At 38.2% G+C, this 20220-nt stretch overlaps 1 protein-coding gene across 3 annotated transcripts in view; it reads left to right on the forward strand.

Annotated features, from left to right (window-relative positions):
- The window catches only part of dhrsx (dehydrogenase/reductase (SDR family) X-linked), a 95056-nt gene that overhangs the window by 46556 nt on the left and 28280 nt on the right, over positions 1-20220 (forward strand). For all 3 annotated transcript variants that reach the window (XR_007897881.1, XM_051704427.1, XM_051704426.1), the window contains 2 exons: positions 13101-13202; positions 18966-19173. Coding sequence is in view for 2 of the 3 variants with exons in the window: in XM_051704427.1 (XP_051560387.1) it covers positions 13101-13202; positions 18966-19173 (310 nt within the window). In the remaining variant the exon portion in view is untranslated. The remainder of the gene's footprint in view (positions 1-13100; positions 13203-18965; positions 19174-20220) is intronic.

The raw sequence follows: 20220 nt of genomic DNA on the forward strand, positions 1-20220 counted from the left end.
AAAACCATGGTTACTGAAAGGATACTGCAGTATTACTGTAGTGTAATTGTTGTTACAATTTTACTATAGTAAAAAAAAAATGTACGTCTGGTTTACGTCTGGGCAGATATAGATTATTATAGTGTGTTATTCTTGTGTATCAAGGTTAGTGCTTGTATAGTTTACGGATCCGCTCATTGCTGCTAATAATACTCAAGGTATTACTGTAACTTTCTGTTACCACAAATGAGATTTGCTGCGTTGTCGTCCAACTACGTTGGGCTGTTTGTGCATTTCCGCCATCGCGGGTGAGACCGACACACTGAGCTTATCCATTAAAGAACCAACGACCACGGTGGACGGATTACGTGCCATTCACTGCATCTCTGAGTTATAAAACTAATGGTTGCTGTCTCTCCCACGATCGCTAAAACCGGCTTTGGTGCCATCACCATGTTCTCTCTCTGTCGTACTAACCGCACACACACAGACGACACCTCACAAACATACCCACACATACATTTGGGGAACAGATAACTTGGCAAAAGAGCCCAGCTTTGTCCCCAAGTTATCGTACCAGTGGAGACGCGTTAAACAGGCATACACCATCAACCAGTCTCTCCACCCACATTCTTTGACGCACACACCACGAGAGCTACGTCTGCCATTTTGTGCGCTCCTCCGCTCCTTACACACACACACACACACACACACACACACACATATACACCCATTCACACACATACACCCATACATCCTCCTCTCATGTATTATAGGCTTATCTGTTACCATATCTAGTCATGTTACTGTTTAGTTTTTAGTTGGAAGTCGGAAGTTTATCGACTGCATTGTATTAATTATTCATATTACTGCATTAATAAACTTTGTTATACTTTAAAGAGAAGTGTTTTGGTATTGTTCTGCATGCACCTATGCCAAGGGCTGGCAGGGGATGTCAGTGCTCTGATTCAAGCCTTCATTGTTTACATTTTGAGTGTCGATGTTCTCCGGACGTCGACGTTCCTAAGAGAACAATCCTATATTGAGACTGCTATACTGTCTGGTTATTAGTCCCTGATTCCAGGGTGGTGCCCTGGCAATATTAATCCTTATTAATATTCTATTGAATTTGATAATTGATAGTTATCTTTGATGATTGTTGATTTGAAGGATTAATAAGCTAATGTTGATTCTAATCAGTGTTCTGTTGATTTTAATAATTCATAGTTGTCTTTGATAATTATTAATATTCTATTGATTTTGATAATTGATAGTTATCTTTGATGATTGTTGATTTGAAGGATTAATAAGTTAATGTTGATTCTAATCAATGTTCTATTGATTTTAATAATTATTAATTGTCTTTGATAATTATTAATTATTGCTAATAACCAAACCTGCTCCTGAACGAAGCCCCAACAAAATTATAAAAATAGTTTAAAGTACTTACAGTAACCTGTCCCCAATGGCGTCCGTCTCTCGCGTGGTTCAGCCTTCACGAATATTTACATTTTTACACGGCATATCTCTGTTATGCCCGCATCCGCAACACAGCATCACTCGGTTACAGGTATAGAGAAAGATATCAACCCAAGATGAAAACCTGAAAATGTGTTGAGAAAACTGTAATCAAAACTGTTCAAGTTTTGAAAGTTTATCCACACCTGTGGGGTAACGGTCGCTGTGCTTCGCGTCCAGATTAACACCTCAAATGTGCATTAATTTTCAGTCATTCAACAGTCAATTATTCCTTCATATCTTCAAAATGACTAAATAAATGAATAAAATAAGGACTTATAGCTTACATCTTTCAGTTTGGCACTCTCTCGCGCAGATGACAGTCTAGACAAAGATTTGAAATTGTACGTATCTACATACAACGTACATCGTTTCTTTTATGTCTGCATTCCAAACCATTGACATAAACACACACAAGATCATATTGAGCATATTGTTAATCCAAATGACAGAGAACAAACAAAGCTATATCAATGAGTCCACAACTAAAGCTCCTTGAGTGAATTCATATAAAATTCAAGCAAAATGATATTGCTTACAACTCAAGTGGCATGTAATCATTGATTTATGGCAGGACTGGTTTTAACAAATGTACTTACAATACATGGCTCATACATTTATGAATCAGCACATTTAACAAGCATTTTCCCTCAACATACCTTATGCAACAACATTAAATCATTCCTAAGTAAATTTGTTCTTATCTAATTTGATTCTTAAATTTTTTCCTGTTGTTTTGACTCCTCTGGGACGAGAAATTTGTTTTGACATAGGAAATGTAACCAAGCGTTTGTATCGGGTTTGCCCAAACACTTGTATATAATGAAATAAGTTAAAGTTTGAACAGAACTTCTCCCGCATTTATTTGATGCAGCACGTTGCAACTGTCGACTGAACTGTCCACGGCGTATTTGGCGCGCATGCATTTACAACCTGCCTACGGCCGAGGGAAAAACACACACACACTTTCCACAATCACTTAATGTTACAACAATAAACTCCATCAAAATTAAGTCTTTTACAGTAATAAGTGCAGCTTCAAATGTTAAAACTTTTAAATTACTTTAAAATCGCATTTATCTCATGGCATAGTCCACTGTAGAGACGTGTTTCCTGCTGTTTAAACCAAATTGCATCATTCAAATTCAACAGTAAATGTAACTTAAATACCATATCGAAAATCCACATGCCTATAAAGCCTTGTAGAGATTACCCAAGATAATACATACAATATTTAACCATAAAAATTACATGTTTGCAACTAATGATATTAAGTAGGTTATTTAAAATATCAAAGTAAATGAACAAACATTCATTTGTTGAAAATATTCTCTTTTTTTGTTACAATTACAACCCCACTGATTCATTTTTCCCAGTGTGTGTCCACGAACTCAGACGGACATAATCATGCAGATAACATCAACGGAGCGAACATCGCGAAAATGTTGCACACTTTTGTTACCTAAAATATTGAGCTTTGAAAATACAGTAATTATCTGAATTATAGAGATATTATATGCAATTGTACTAACATGACATTGTGCAATTTTAATGAAATTTTAAGGGAAGCAGTGCTTCCCGTGTAGTCTTGAAGCAATCACCACTGGTCAATATCCATACAGTCTGTCTGTCTGTCTGTCTATCTATCTAATTTGTTATATATATCCTGCTATCTGTCTATGACGAATTTGCTGACAAATAGCGCTTCCCTGTCTACCAATCACTTTGGGCGATTTAATAGCAACGAGGTAAACTCCGCCTTACTCTTATATTAAGATTTACTTAGTAAAACTTGCTTTTAGCAGTTTTGTGAATAGCTTTTAAGCAAAAACTCTTAGCTAGGAACTCTTTGGAGAACTCCTAGTGGTAAAATAAAAATCTTTGTGAATACGGAGACTGACCCAGCAGACAAAAATTAGCATCTCACCCAGACCTGTCACTTACACAAGAGATATTCCCTCTCTTATTTTCTATCAGTCTTCCTTTCACTCGAGTGGGTGTATGTGTGTGTGATTTATTGGCAGCCTTTGAAGATGGCTGAGGGGGAAATGTCTTTGTTGGTACTTCAAAATGGCGGTATGCCAATCACTGTTTCCTCCAGCTGGCATTTTACCACTGGTGCCAAGATTACCTCATTACCCACACGCTTTGTCACCCCCAAACCAAACCCAATATTAAGAGCGAAAAAGCAAATAAGGAAGAGACAGGGTTATATTCTGTGGCAGAGTGTATCCACAGATTAAGTGACGTACTCAACAATTATAAAGCAGACCTGTTGTTCCAGTGGCATCAGGAAACATCACTCAAGAGTTCTGCATTGGCTATTTTGCTCATTACTGGGGCTCAGATTGTTAATCAGAACTGGACATCTGCAGGCATCTCTGTCCAGCAGCGCTCTGAGAGTCGTGCCAGTGATCAGTCATGCCAGAACAGCCCATGGCTGAAGAGCTTTGAGAAGGTGTGAAAAAGAATCACAGAGGAGTGAAACAAACAGAACTTGTGTTAGTTTTTCTGTTTGTGTTTTTTTTTTTTTTTTATTTTTTTTATTGGTTTGAGCAATTTTATTTAATATTGGTCAATAAACTGCATAATTTTTATGGGTCTATAAAAGGGAACACCCAACAATGGCATTGTACCACTATACATTTATCAGGAAAAAGTGGTGTTTATTTTTAAGTGAGAAAACATTAACAGTCATAACTTAAAGGAGTAGTTCACACAAAAATTATAATTCTCTTGTTATTTACTCATTTGCCATCCAAAACTTGTGGAAGATTTACTTTCCTCTGTGAAACAAAAATGAAGGAAACAAGGAGATGTTCATACTTGCATCTTTTTCATTTTTAATATTATTATTTCATTATTCTTTGTTGGTTTTAGTTTTTGTATTTAGTTTTTTTGTTATTTTTTTTTGGTGGGGGTGGGGAAAGGGGTCTAGTTAGGCTACTTAAATGTGAACTCTAATCTCCTATATTTTTATTATTATTATTATTAGCAAGAAATTGTCTATTTTGATTTGATTTCTCCAAAATCAAGTCAACAACATTAGCAGTGTCTGCTATTTTACCTACAAAAGCTATGTTGCCAACTCACAAAAAAAAAAAAAAAAAAGAAACCTCTAAAAAATATTAACAAGTGAACTTACTGAATGAAAATAAAATACCAAAAGTGCAGAACCTTATATTTACACTTTTATTTACAACATATACATATGTCAATGGCAAAAGTGAAAATTTATAATCACTGAATGAACTGTGTTAAATAAACCACAACAAACTTTGTACTCTGTAACGCCAATCACTCTGCACTTACCCAAAATTATGCTTTTAGAGCTTCTTGTCCAATGAACATTGATCTTTTGCTCCACTGAACTCAATATGACACTCCTCTGCCTTAGACTCCTCTATGGGCCGTGTGTTCGCGTACTCCAACAGACATAATCATGCACATAACGTCAACGGAGCGAACATCGTGAAAATGTTGCACACTTTTGTTACCTCAAATATTGAGCTTTGACAATACTGTAATTATCTGAATTATAGAGATATTATATGCAATTTGATTAACATGATATTGTGCAATTTTAATGAAATTTTAAGGGAAGGCGTGCTTCCCGTGTAGTCTTAAAGCAATCGCCACTGGTCTATATCCATACAATGCAAGTCAATGGGGTCCAACACTTTCAAACACCAAAATTGACATAAAGGCAGCATAAAGGAATTCCATACGGCTCAAAGTGGTTAAAATATGAAGTAATATTATTAGATTTGAGTGCATAAGACAAAATGTATCTCCTTTTTCACTATAAATCTCCAGTCTCCTTGGCAATCATGTTTTGAGGCTTTATTACATCAACACATTCACAGAGCGCAGTAATGGTCGTGCCCTGTGCACGTGCCCTGTGCATGCATCAAGAGCAAGGAAGTGGAACTGATTACATTACTTCAGAAGACATGGATTAAACCACTAGTTTACCTTTATGCTGCCTTAATGCCCTTTTTGGAGCTTAAAAGTGTTGGACCTCATTTGGATTGTATGGATAAAGACACATACATCTTCATATATCATTCAGTATCTTAATTTGTTTTCCGGAGAAGAAAGTCATACAAGTTTAATATGCAATAACGGTGAATAAATGTGAATTAAATTTTTTGTGTGAACTATTCCTTTAAAGCAAACAATAAAAATACAAATCTGCAACCATTTCAATTGCAAAACACCTTTTTTAAACACAAAATGATTATATATCTGCAAGCAGCCATTGCGGGGCCAAGCCCCCTAAATTGCTTATTTGGCCTACAGGACCCATAGGACCCAAATATTTATTGCAAATGCTCACTGGTTTATGAGTCAGAGAGAAATCAACCCAGATTACCTGTCTAGGTGGGGATTCGAACCCACAACCTTTTGAACTCTAGCCCAAAACTTAACGCAATGTGCCACTTAGTTGACATGGCTTAGTGATGGCAATGAGACATGCCAAGGTTAGAGTAAGCACACACAACAGTTGGTTATCTTATGAACAATAGGTGGCACTGTCTCCAAACTGCTTAGGTTTCAGGCCAAAGGGTTCAAATGATATGCACAAAAGGAAAGTGAATTTTTGAACTGGTGGTGGTGCTATAGAGTTTGTCTTAGAAACCCCACATTTTGTCTGGTGGCTATAAATTCCCACCTCTATCAGTGTGCTAAATTTAATAATTTTTCTATGTACGTTTCTGTGGACTGCCATAGACTCCCATTGGGAAAGAAGAAGAAAACGAACGGATACAATAGGGCTACAGCACCTTCGGTGCTTGGCCACTAATTTCATATTCAACTTAAAATTTGTAATGCATGGATATTAGTAAGAGAAAGCAAGAGATGCATTTATAATGTATTTATATTGACAACCATGTGATGGATAATGCATGAAGCACAGCAGCTTTTGTAAGGCAGAGAAAGATGAACTGTAATAAGAGTCCTTCTATTCACACATGCACACATAGGTTACTGTGACAAGGAGGAGGGAGTGGCCGGGCCATAACGGAGCACGACCGGCGCTGAATCAGCTGATCAGCGGGAGAGCGAGATAAGGGGCAGCTGGAGACACCGGTTCAAGAGAGAGAGAGATGCACGTGGCCGCGTTGCATGTGTGTCCGTGTCCTTATGTTTTATGTTGTTTTAAGTTCACTTATGCATTAAAAGTTTATGTTGATTGTTCAGCCGGTTCCCGCCTCCTCCTTGCCCGACTTGTAACTGTTACAGTGGTGCCGAAACCTGGGAAGGAGGAGGGATGCGCCGTCGCGGAGTCCTCACCACGGCCGTCTGCCTGGGGACGGAGGGGTCACTGCCTGCCACCGAGAGCCAGAGGAACCGCGGCCGTTTGCCGAGAAGGGGAGGAGCGGTTCCGTCCACCAGAGAGCAGAGGAGCGGTTGAGGACAGGGCGACAGCGCGTCCGGGAGCCGGCGAGCAAGTTCTTCTCTCTCCTCTCTCTCTCTGTGTGTCTCCGCTCACCCTTTCCCTCTCCCCACGCCTCCCCTCGTCTCTCCCCACAGGTTCACAGGTGGCGGGTGGGCCACCGGTTGACAGAACGGATGGAAGGGCAGGGGGAGATGGGTGGGGGGAGTTAGTCAGACCGGTGGTGCCCCGGCCTGGATCGGACAGGGGAGGAGTGTGACGAGGAGGAGGGCATGGCCTGGCCACGTGCGTCTCTCTCACTCAAACCAGCGTCTCCAGCTGCCCCTTATCTCGCTCTCCCTCTGATCAGCCGATTCAGCGCCGGTCGTGCTCCATCACGGCCTGGCCAATTTAAGAGAATCAGTTCATTTATAGAATGCTGTTGTCACTTTTCTTCATAAACAAACTGTTTGTTTTGCACTTTAAAACATGATTGGCGTTCATACACGGTTGAGGTACCTTATCCAACAGCCCTTTTATTCGATGAGTCATGATATGCAATGCAACCACAGAGAGTCATCACTTTTGCTGTTAATTGTCCTCTTTTTAATACTTCTTTAACACCAAGAAGAGCCAAGTTTAATAAATTTAGCTCATTTAATGTGTGTGAGGGGGAAAACTAGGAGAGTCAATGATTATAACAGCATTCTTGTGAATCCAGATATGTAATGTGGTTCAAATTGATATTTTATGACTAGGCAAGGCTATAATTAGTACACTGTATCATTAAACTTTTTCCCCTGATAGTTTAATTATGCTAGGCAGTAATCTATTCTTACTAACAGTTACAATTATACCCTAGATGTACTCATTTAGGGAGCTATCATTGTAACTACAGTGCCTTTCAATTGTTTTCAGTCCAAATTGCTTGGCACACAGCACCAGCTCTCCATTAGATTTAGCCAAAAAAGCTAGATTTGAAAGGTGAAACTAACCTACCATAGATTGATACCCTTGCTCTTGGTAAGTTGTCCAAAAATTTTATTTGGGGATGAATGAGTAGTTTTCTTAATAGAAGGGTTGCTGGTCAGAATGCCATTTCATACTCCAAACGGGAGTAGTGTCAGGCGATTAATGTAATGTAGCGGGTAATTGTGTAACTATAATTAGTTTAATTATGCAGTTGAGTACTTGGCACTGGGAAGGTGCACGCTGTGCCAAAAAGCCAAAAGGAATACTCCGTTACACATTTTATCTTCCTTATAAGACCTCTTCCATGAAACCATTAAAATAGTCTGTAATTATAAATCTTAAGGGGAGGAGCAAATGTACAATATTTTTCTATGTTGGTGTGACAGAACATCTCTTGGCACAAGGGCCTATTATCTGCCATATCCATACCGCCAAATGAATCTCAGTTCATTGCATCGGTTTTTCTCATCCCCCTCCTGCCTTCCCGTTCACCCCCTTCCCTCCATTATTTTATTCTCTGCTGATCGCATGGATTGATAGTATTTGGGTCAAGAGGACTTTGAGGGGACTAAAGGCCATTCCATCCATACAACTGATTTCAATCAGCCAGAAATGGGCTATAAACCTTGAGGGAGTGGTGCTGTTTATCACAGGTAATCTCAGAAATGAGGACACCTTGAGAATCAGTGGTTTTCATGAAGTAGAATTAAATTAACTGGATAACTTTTTTAAAAGTGAAGGGTGTAATTTGTTCAATGTTAATAATTTTACAATGTTAAAAATGTGACGTGACCACAGTGAGACACTCCAAAACATTCATCTGACACAGACCAACAAAATAGTGCAGATGGAGTGTAAGAACCTGTTCTGTGAGAACAGCCCAAGTAGGCCAGTGATAGACAGATGTTTAATGATACAGAAATTAACCAGTAGGGCTGGGAATCATAAGGAATTTAAAGATTTTGGTTCCGATTCTAATTCCTCTTAACGATTCCGGTTCCAGTAACGATTACAGTAATTCTTTAAGTATCTTTTCTTTTTTTTTTAATAATTATTTGGAAGTGAGAAATGCAATATTGTTGTATTTACTACCCTCTGCTATCTGTTACGAAATAATGAGATCAATTCAGATTTCTACAGAGCAGATATTACAAATCAGAAATAAATGTAATGCAATTCTTGTAAAAGGTGTGTTTGCAGACTTTTTAGAGACATAATTACAATCCAATAATAGATCCTAACTATATTTTAAATAAATCTAAACCAACAAGAAATGTGATGCATATTTCATTAATTCATTTATTCTTTATAAAATTCCACTTATTAGAACACAACTCTATCTGTATGTGTATCTTTAATTACACATTGTCATATGAACAACCAGTCAGTAACTGCATTGCTTGAATTAACAGTGTGACGAGGAGGAGGGCGGGTCCGGGCCATGACTACACACGCCCGGCCCCGAATCGGGCTAATCAGCCGAGGAGAGGGATAAGTGCCTCGGGATGCGGCAGTTCGGGAGAGAGAGAGCCACACGCAGCTGCAGTGTGTGCGTTTATGTTTTGTTTAAGTTCTTATTAAATATTATTTTGACGGTTCAGCCGGTTCCCGCCTCCACCTTTCCCAACCTTAACCGTTTTGCATTGGTGCCGAAACCCAGGAAGGAGGAGGGATGCGCTGTCGTGGAGTCCTCGCCACTACCAGCCAACCCAAAGGATCAGCCGCCGGGGTACGGAGGAGTTGTTGCCGGCCGCCTGGACGCTGAGGAACGGCCACTGTCTGCGAGGGGAGGAGGGGCTCGCTGCCGGCCGCCTGGAGCAGTGGAGCCGCTGCCAGGGGCGGAGGGGCGTTCCATCTGCCAGGGGTCAGAGAACTTGCTCCGGTTCACCCAGGGAGGAGTGGCTGTCGTCCGCCAGAGTTTGGGGAGTGGCTGAGGGCCGGATGACAGCGTATCTGGGTGCCGGTGAACCATCAAAATGATGTTTAATGAAAACAAAAAGACACACAGAACACAAACGCACACCTGGCAGCTGCATGTGGCTCTCCTTCTCTCGAACTGCTGCATTCCGAGGCACTTATCCCTCTCCTCGGCTGATTAGCCCGATTGGGAGCTGGGTGTGTGTAGTTCCGGACCCACCCCGCCATCCTCCTCGTCACAAATAGAGACACAGGTCATCATTAAATAAACACTAGACTTTGATATGTAGCCTAATGTTGTACTTCAGGCTTCTGAGACTTCAATAGTTCTAATTTATTTTGAGTTGAACATTCATAACTTGCACATCAGTATAAGATTACTTGTATACCGGACTATAAATGAAAGTGCTATATGGTTTTGTGCGGTAGATTCAAAAGAACCGCCTCCTTTGAATAATTCTTTCAGGAATCGATCTATACCAGAAGCATATATTTTTCACAATGTAGATTCAAAAGAGCAGGCTCAAGAGTTGAGAACCCTATTAACCAGACAATATACAGTATTTACTTGTTAATCCACTTTTTATATTGTCTAATCAATCGTCTGCCACTATAAAGCAATGCCTTTGAATTATCTGAATTATTATATTTAAAGTATTATATATATTTGTAATTTTGATTATTATACATTAACTACAGTATATTTGGGGGCCTAATTCTCCAGATGTTTATATTTATGATTAATTGCGAGTAATTTGTTCGATTAATCGGCGTATCATGTATCTCCATTCTTTTAGCATGTGATTTGCATGTTATTTTTGCTCATATGCCTACCTCAGTTTTTTTATACTTGCAAGGCAACCATGGGCCACATCTAACTGTACATGACTCTGTATAGATGACAGTAAAGGTGAATGCTTTGTCATATTTGACCTTGCCTCACCTCACTGTTGTACAGGAAGGGTAAAAAAATGAACAAAATACCAGGATTTGCATAACATGAAAACATAAGCTGATTGAAGCAATGATGTGCATATGACTGTAAGATTTTAATGCAGTGTCACATTTTGATAAGCTGAAAGCCCAAAGGGCTCATGGAGGGAAACACACTAGAATTTTGAGCAACTTGCAGTTATGCTGCATTTTTAAAACTCAGGTTTCCAGGCTTATGGCTTCAGGGTTATTCTGAGGCCCTATGAAAATCATGCAAGAAAAAAGCAAGCTATTTGACAGTCTGACAAGTGGTTTAATATTACTGTATTTAAAAGTGTAATATGGGATTTCTCCACCAAAAGCTTTACCAAATGATATTGCAAAAATGACTGTTTCTTCAAACAGATTTCCCAAACACTCCCCCTGTATGCCACTGATAAGTCAAACAGATAGTCCTGCCCCAAACTCAAGCCATTAGGTTAGCCAATGGTGCTGTGTATGGTTGGTCAGGATACTCAAACAAACAGAGTGATGTTTGAAAGCGGCACAGTGTTTACACTTTTCACAGAAATCAACCTACGAATGGCTTACTTAAAGTATTTTTACAATGAAAAAACTGCAACCTTCACCTTATGTTTACCTTGGAATTTATTCTTTAGAAGAATAAATTACATTGGCTCATGAGTGTGTCCGAAATAGACTTAATACAGCTTTACACTGAGCCGTGGCATTGCTGTTAGCATGTAGATATGTAGTACTTCGGACACATTAAGCCATTTAGTCCAGTCCTGTCATCTGACCGAACGGTTACAGTTGCTGGATCATTCCACTCTGTACCGATCTGGGCTTGTTGACAGGATTACAGTTTCCTTTTCCGTTGTGGTCCTGCAAAATCAGGATTAGAATGGACTGACTGGGCAAGTGACCAATTGTGAGTCTTCAATTCACTTAAACCGTTCCACCTGCACGGTTCTCTGTCCTGAGTACGGTTTGCTAACCATGCTGAAAAATCTGTGTAGGGAATAGTTTGTAGCCCACCCCCTGAGAACTTTATTCATTTTAATGCTTTACATTTTGTTTAAAAGACATACTACAACTGCATTAGGTTTATAGCTGCTCTTTTACAGGGCTCCTGTGTGAGAGTCCACCCAGCAGCTCTGTAATGGTCTAATTCTCACTTGGGGGCCATTATTAGTGGAAAGGTTAGTCCTGTCACACTGAACGAATGATAAGACTAATTAAAGATGATGAAGAACAAGGAGAGGAATAATGTGCGAGCAAAACTCCAGCTTGTGTTTTTACGATTGGGATTGCGACCCCACTAAAAGGATATAAGAAGACTGATCAGATTATTTAGATTAGTCATTAGGGACCAATTGCCACATGAACATGTTCCCTCAAAATGGAGCAAACGTAAAACTTAAAGAGAGTTTCATTAGTGTTATATCAAAGAAGTCTGACAGCCTGATAGTTAGTGGCCACTTTTCAAGATTAGTAGCTTAAATTTGATATCCATTTAAAAAGGCCCAGTCTTAAGAGATATAAGATGATATTGAGTTGTACCATCATGACTTTTTTGCTTTAAGAGTTGAAATAGTCCACAATATAATAACCTTCTTTAGGTCAATAATTATTATAGCTTTGTCTCTGCAGTTGGTGAACTGGATGATATCATCTTTTTTTTGTTGTTGTTTGTTTTTGTTTTTTGTTAGTAAACTCAGAGCTGATTTTTATGCCAGTTATGATGTTTCATTGGCTCAAGATTTGTATCTAAAAAAAGCGATTATTAAAACATTGCCAAGTCATGTAGGTTGATGGGAAAGATGTCCTTTTGACCTTAAATGAGCGTTAGTTACTGGAATAATCTGCCTGCTTTGAAATTAGACTAATTGGACATGTGCTTTGATGTACAGACCCACAGTATAAGGTTATTAAATAAACAGCAGCATGAGAAAGCTGGATGAATCGACTGAGAATTCAGCCTACAGCTGCTCATCAAAATCAAGCCCTGTATGACCTGACTAACTGAGTTTACTTGATTTATTTGAAGGAGACAAATGCTTTGATTAAAATGAGATACTTTTTTGTCAACTCTCATCCTACATGCAAATATACTGTGTATTCAGTAAGCCAAATTTTAGAGTAAGGACAATTATTTCTTTAAGGTAAGTTGAGTCATTGTGATCATAGGAGTGCTTGAACCGATTTATACAGTATGCATGAATCTTTTTGTGTTCTGTAAAGGCCATTGACTTCAACTGCTAGATGTAGCGTTCACTCAGAGGTCCTGTATTATTTGATGATTCAATTTATTGTCATTCACATATGCAGAAAATCTTTTCAGCTTTTTGCCTCAGGTATAGTTGCATTCATACTGATTTTATAAAATGTTTGTTTTCAGTGGAGTTCATGTACATGGATTTGGCCTCTTTGACGTCTGTGCGGCAGTTTGTCCAGAGATTCAAAACTAGAGGCTTGCCACTTCATGTTCTTGTCAATAATGGTATGTATTTCTGAATTACACTAAAGCATTATTAGGATGTGATTAATTTATTTAAATGTTTGAATTACAATTATAAACATTGTGTACTGATTTGAATATGATTGGGATCTTTGTCGATTTTACTAAGATGTTTATTGTCTGGAAGTGGGCCTTATGGAAGGTCGTGCTTTGGGTGGGTGCATCATAAAACCTATTGAAATAAATTGTAAGACTTGTATATGTGTTATATATGTGATTATAATTATAACATTATGTAAGTAATTAAGGGAAGTAATTTATTAAGGTCAGTTTCATACCTAAAATTGCTGCTACAGTCGCCTTTCTTTGTTCAGACTCTCCTTATTGATTTAATTACATTTTTATGTCAGATCAGATGAAAGCAGTACTTGTTCCACTAACTGTTATTTTCCACCAAAAATCCATAAAGAAGGTTCACTTTGCTGCAAAACTGGACATTTAGGTTTAGTTCCGGTATTTAACAAAGGTCAAAATATGAGAAATTTGTGTAAAATGTACAGCAATAAAACATTGCAATCCAGACTGGATTAGACTTCTCAAAGGACCCCTGAAATTAGCCAAAAAAATTGTAGGTATTTTACTCTGTAATTTTTACTGAAGTTGTTTGAGAAAAACACTGATGTGTCTGATTCAAACAGCATTAAAATCACAAAGTACAGGTGCATCTCAATAAATTAGAATGTCATGGAAAAGTTCATTTATTTCAGTAATTCAACTCAAATTGTGAAATTCGTGTATTAAATAAATTCAGTGCACACAGACTGAAGTAGTTTAAGTCTTTGGTTCTTTTAATTGTGATGATTTTGGCTTACATTTAACAAAAACCCACCAATTCACTATCTCAAAAAATTAGAATATGGTGACATGCCAATCAGCTAATCAACTCAAAACACCTGCAAAGGTTTCCTGAGCCTTAAAATGGTCTCTCAGTTTGGTTCACTAGGCTACACAATCATGGGGAAGACTGCTGATCTGACAGTTGTCCAGAAGACAATCATTGACACCCTTCACAAGGAGGGTAAGCCACAAACATTCATTGCCAAAGAAGCTGGCTGTTCACAGAGTGCTGTATCCAAGCATGTTAACAGAAAGTTGAGTGGAAGGAAAAAGTGTGGAAGAAAAAGATGCACAACCAACCGAGAGAACCGCAGCCTCATGATTGTCAAGCAAAATCGATTCAAGAATTTGGGTGAACTTCACAAGGAATGGACTGAGGCTGGGGTCAAGGCATCAAGAGCCACCACACACAGACGTGTCAAGGAATTTGGCTACAGTTGTCGTATTCCTCTTGTTAAGCCACTCCTGAACCACAGACAACGTCAGAGGCGTCTTACCTGGGCTAAGGAGAAGAAGAACTGGACTGTTGCCCAGTGGTCCAAAGTCCTCTTTTCAGATGAGAGCAAGTTTTGTATTTCATTTGGAAACCAAGGTCCTAGAGTCTGGAGGAAGGGTGGAGAAGCTCATAGCCCAAGTTGCTTGAAGTCCAGTGTTAAGTTTCCACAGTCTGTGATGATTTGGGGTGCAATGTCATCTGCTGGTGTTGGTCCATGAAAACCAAAAGTCATTGCACCCGTTTACCAAGAAATTTTGGAGCACTTCATGCTTCCTTCTGCTGACCAGCTTTTTAAAGATGCTGATTTCATTTTCCAGCAGGATTTGGCACCTGCCCACACTGCCAAAAGCACCAAAAGTTGGTTAAATGACCATGGTGTTGGTGTGCTTGACTGGCCAGCAAACTCACCAGACCTGAACCCCATAGAGAATCTATGGGGTATTGTCAAGAGGAAAATGAGAAACAAGAGACCAAAAAAATGCAGATGAGCTGAAGGCCACTGTCAAAGAAACCTGGGCTTCCATACCACCTCAGCAGTGCCACAAACTGATCACCTCCATGCCACGCCGAATTGAGGCAGTAATTAAAGCAAAAGGAGCCCCTACCAAGTATTGAGTATATATACAGTAAATGAACATACTTTCCAGAAGGCCAACAATTCACTAAAAATGTTTTTTTTTATTGGTCTTATGATGTATTCTAATTTTTTGAGATAGTGAATTGGTGGGTTTTTGTTAAATGTGAGCCAAAATCATCACAATTAAAAGAACCAAAGACTTAAACTACTTCAGTCTGTGTGCACTGAATTTATTTAATACACGAGTTTCACAATTTGAGTTGAATTACTGAAATAAATAAACTTTTCCACGACATTCTAATTTATTGAGATGCACCTGTATGTCTGTTAAACGTAAATTTTACTAACCTTCTCAACAAAAACTATCCCTGTCCGAATAGGCCTTTATTTTAGGTGATTTTTTTTTTTTCCTTTTAAACCACATCAACTTTTTTGTAACATAATATACTGTACTTTTTTTGGTTTATTCATAAACAAACCTGTGCAGTTTCATACAATGTATTTGAGCTTTTATTTTGAAGAGCTGTACATTTTGTCTTTCAACCTGAAATCTCCTGCGCTCTCCTTATCTCACTCTGTTGGACATGTCTGGTCTGTGTCGCCCTGAGGGCCTTAGGGCTTGTTTGTTTTAACTGAATGACTTTTATTTAGAAGCCTGCCCCAGGGAGTGTCTCAAAATGACAGGAACAGTCACACACTGTCCTCTCCATAACAGGATGAATTAATAATTCACTGTCCCCTTTTCTTATTTGTTCTCTGTGGCACACAACACACACACACACACACTTCCACTGATGGCAGCTGATGGACAAATGCATTTGTGCCACTCCATTGAGGGTCTAATGATGTGAAAAGGTCAGCGTTTGGCCCCTCTAGTGCTCAGGCGAGACAGGACACTATATGTCCGACAGAGTGCCAGGGGACATTTGGTTTGATTTGATTACGGATCCATAACATTTGGATGCCTTAGATTTAAAGGCTGCACTTTACAGCATTAGTCTGTTTAGTTTAATAAAAACAAAAACATGGGCGAATTCACTAAACCGCTTTGTGCATTATTTCAGCACAAAAACCTGCATCTTATTCACTAAGCAGCAAATGGTCCCACAATGAATCATGAATATTTACATTAAGTAATTGTCAGTCTTTGCAGCTCAAACATGCCACCTTTCTGTGTAAATTATTCATATTATAGATGCGCTTTGTTTACAAAACTCGCTATTATTGCCTGCGGAAAGGATGCAGCAAACTTAATTTTTATTTTTTTAAAAAGAGTACATTTTTTATCTAATCATAGCAACAGTAATTAATCATTTGATGAAAAATAATGGAGAAGTGTGTTATAACTGGGCATAAATCCAGACAAGCAGTGCAGTCGAGCGTACTAGACATTTTATAGATACTGACTCGGGTGTCAGGATTGCAGTGGTGGAGTGATGCTGTCCCAGTAAAATATGTCAGATTGTATACCTGCTGCATCCTCGAAATTCTAATACTTGACGAAGTTAAGATAAAAATGCAGATTAGAATAGTTTGAGGTCTTTGGGCGTTGCGTATTGCTCTTATATAAGCATAAGCAGTGCGTTTTAAAACGCAATGTCAGGAAAGTAGATCGGTTTCGAAAAGTGTGTCTCGAGAGTCCCGCATCCTGTTTCATTCTGTTCTCTCTGTCAAGCTTCCTGTCTGAACAGACCGTATTGCAAGCACTGGGCTCAGAGACAGTACATGCTGTGTGGCAATGAGTCTGAGTTGCAAATTCTGCTTCACAACCATCATCTGAACACAAGTTCATCTGAATACCACTACTATCTGGGAATATTACTACCCTACATACAACTGTAATTAATGAACGACTCTGTAGTACTTCTGGTATTTTGAAGCTTGAATACTGCAGCACAGGTACAGTATTTCATGCAAAACTAAGTTAACATAGCTAGAACTGTCCATTGAGGAGTTTCTTTTCTAGTTTTACTTTTTCACTTTGGATTTGAGAATATGAACTGGCTTAATGTTTTGATTTTATAATTTTATACACTTTATTTTAAAATGGAATGCACTTTTGTTAAAAGCCAGGCATGTTCTTTTTAATAAACAATATATCACAGTGCTGTTTGGTTTAGAGGTCTTCACTGGCCTTAAAATGAAACCTGAACCCAAACCATACCTGCGACCATGTGACCCGACCCTACCTGACCCAAATGGTACCGTCAGATTTTAAGCCTGAACCCGTCTTGAACCTAAAATTGCTCAATCTCTTTATAATTTCATATACAAGCAAGTATTGTTGCAATAGGCTGTATTTTATGTAAGCGTCATAAGCAACATTCATAACTGTATTGTAACAGTAAACATATAGTTTTAACAAGGCATGGTGGCCCCTCAGTATACCAGAGCAGAAGGGGAAAAAACATTGCCTTATCCTTTATCAAGCTCTGAAACTTCAGTTTTTTAAATTTGAAGTTGTTTTTAACTTAACACAGTTTCTAAAAAATGTGGCGGTCCAACGCTAGGCACCATGCAACAGTCAAAGTCATCCGTCCAGCATCTGTTTACATAGTAAAACAATGAGAAAACAGAGCAGACGTTTGCAAAATGCAACATGTTTGGTGTGAACAGCCCCTAAAGCGTCCATTAGCGCATGTCTCTGATTGAGATTGCGGGCACGAAGCAAGTTGGGCAGGCCTGTTTATTGTTGAACCCGAAGTCATACTTGAAAAACTGACCCGTACCTTGCCCAAAACCCAGCAGTTTCTCAGGTCCCAACCGGCAGAGATTGGGTTGCAGACCTTTAGTTTAGTTTAGCAGAATTTAAAAATCTGGTGATGTCTTGTTGCTTTTTTTTTTTTTTTTTCTTCATCTAACTGAAATAATCTCTTTTAAAATTAGAAAAAAACAAATCAATTTAGTTTCTCAGCTCTGTTGACAGCCCTACTCAGAACTGACCCGCAGGATCTAGAAATGTGCTGCGCAAATTGCGTTCAGCAATTGTTTGCGTTGTTACCTGATTTGCATAATTCCTTTAGTGAATTGATCTCTTAAAAAACGCAGACAGTGCATGCAATTTAACAACACGATAGGTAGACACAATTAATTCTTAGTGAATCCCCCGCCCCATATTGTTTAATTTTCATTCAATATGCCATTGAAGAGGACATTTTTATAATCCTGATTACTGTTTTCTCCACTGAACTGAGCTGTAATTCTGTTAAGAGCACAATAATGATGAAACGTGTTTTCAAAGGAAGAAGCTTATTTCTGCATCAATGCTGGAACTCAGTCTCAAATAGGGTTTTAAACCAGATTACATCCATTTAATATTGGGATTCATCAACTTAAATTATCTTTTTGCTACGGTCCTTTTAAAGACACTAAAATGCATTTCTGCAGAAGGGTTTGTTAGATTATTTGTGAATGTGACATGATGATCTAATCATCTTTTCATATGAGACATTATTTCTTCTCAGCAAGAACATGAAATAAACACAAAGAGGCATGTTAAGAACATTAGCAGAGGAAATGGTTTCTCCCTGGTTCAGATTCATACTAAGACATACTAAAATTCCTTTGTGTGTGCTGAATAGTTAAAAGATGTCAAAAAAGACAAATCAATAAACCAGTAATACTCAATCCATGTTATTCAGAGAGCTGCATACGATACGATTTTCTCAGGGCATTTGAAGTTCATAGCTTTTCAAACCAGAGGCAAGAGTGTCCTCACACGTGGGCCAGTGTAAGTTTATACTCTTTTAATCAAGTCTTGAAGTATTGTACCATATGTCCTACATATCTGTTCTGTTCATAATATCTCAGTAATGATGTTCCTTTATGGTTGCAGCTGGCATTATGCTTGTTCCTGAGAGGAGTACAGAGGATGGGTTTGAACTGCACTTTGGGCTAAACTACCTGGGCCATTTCCTGTTGACCAACCTGTTGCTAGATGTGCTGAGAACATCAGGCAAACCTGAGAAATGTTCACGAATAGTGATTATGTCTTCAGCTACCCACTATGGAGGAAGATTATCTCTGGACGACTTGCAGGGAAGGTATGATTAGAATATATATTGCATTACATGTGAGATTCTCATTTAGCCCCCTGCCTTTTTCTTTCAATGGAAAAGACAAGCTTAATCATAAAGGGATAGTTCACCCCAAATTTAAAATTATTAAAATTATGTTATCAATTAGTCACCCTTATGTTATTCCAAACCCATATGGCATTGATGTTAGGCAGAATGTTCAGCCTGATCTCATTAATATACGTAGCTATTTGTGCATTTATATTTGTAACATTTAAATGTACATGTTTGTACATTTGTATAGACACTAAAACGTACAATATGGACGTTTGAAAGCATCTAAAACGTAAACATTTTTACGTATTTACAGTTTTTGAAACGTAAAATATTGATGAATCGATTATAAATATATTTGTACATTTTTACTGTTTTATAGATATTTTAGATCCTTTAACCCTACCCCAACTTCTATACATAACCACATTTCAACAATATAAAAACATGTAACAAGTAGGTTAATGTACAGTAGCAATAATTTTTTATACAATATATTCATTTATATATATTTTACAGCTGCTAATCCCACACCTACTCCTAAACCTAACCATAACCATTTATTAAGCATACAGTATAAAACATGTAACAGGCAGATCAATTTAATCACACAGATTTATTCAGAAAAATTGCCAAATTCAGTACAAAAGTAGTCCAAAGGGTGATGCGCTGCATCGGATGTGTTCTCTGATGGCATATAATAGCAGTGTGTGAGGTAGAGAGTGAAATTTAAATTATGAATTGCTGTAAATACTGTCCTGATGCACTCTATAACGCTGCTCATTCGAACATATACTTCGCAGAATACATAATTCTATGAATTATTCATTATTAATCGATTCAAACAGTACATATAAACATTTGTAAGTTTCTATAGGTGTTAATACGTGAAATTATGACATTTAGATGCTGTCAGTATTGTATGTTTCTGTGTCTATGCAGATGTAAGAGAATGTTTGTTTGCTTGAACCAAACTTTACATAAGAATATATATATAAAATATAAGTGGATGGTGACTGA

Source organism: Myxocyprinus asiaticus, chromosome 8 (genome assembly GCF_019703515.2).
Source record: "Myxocyprinus asiaticus isolate MX2 ecotype Aquarium Trade chromosome 8, UBuf_Myxa_2, whole genome shotgun sequence".
Taxonomy (NCBI): Eukaryota; Metazoa; Chordata; class Actinopteri; order Cypriniformes; family Catostomidae; genus Myxocyprinus; species Myxocyprinus asiaticus.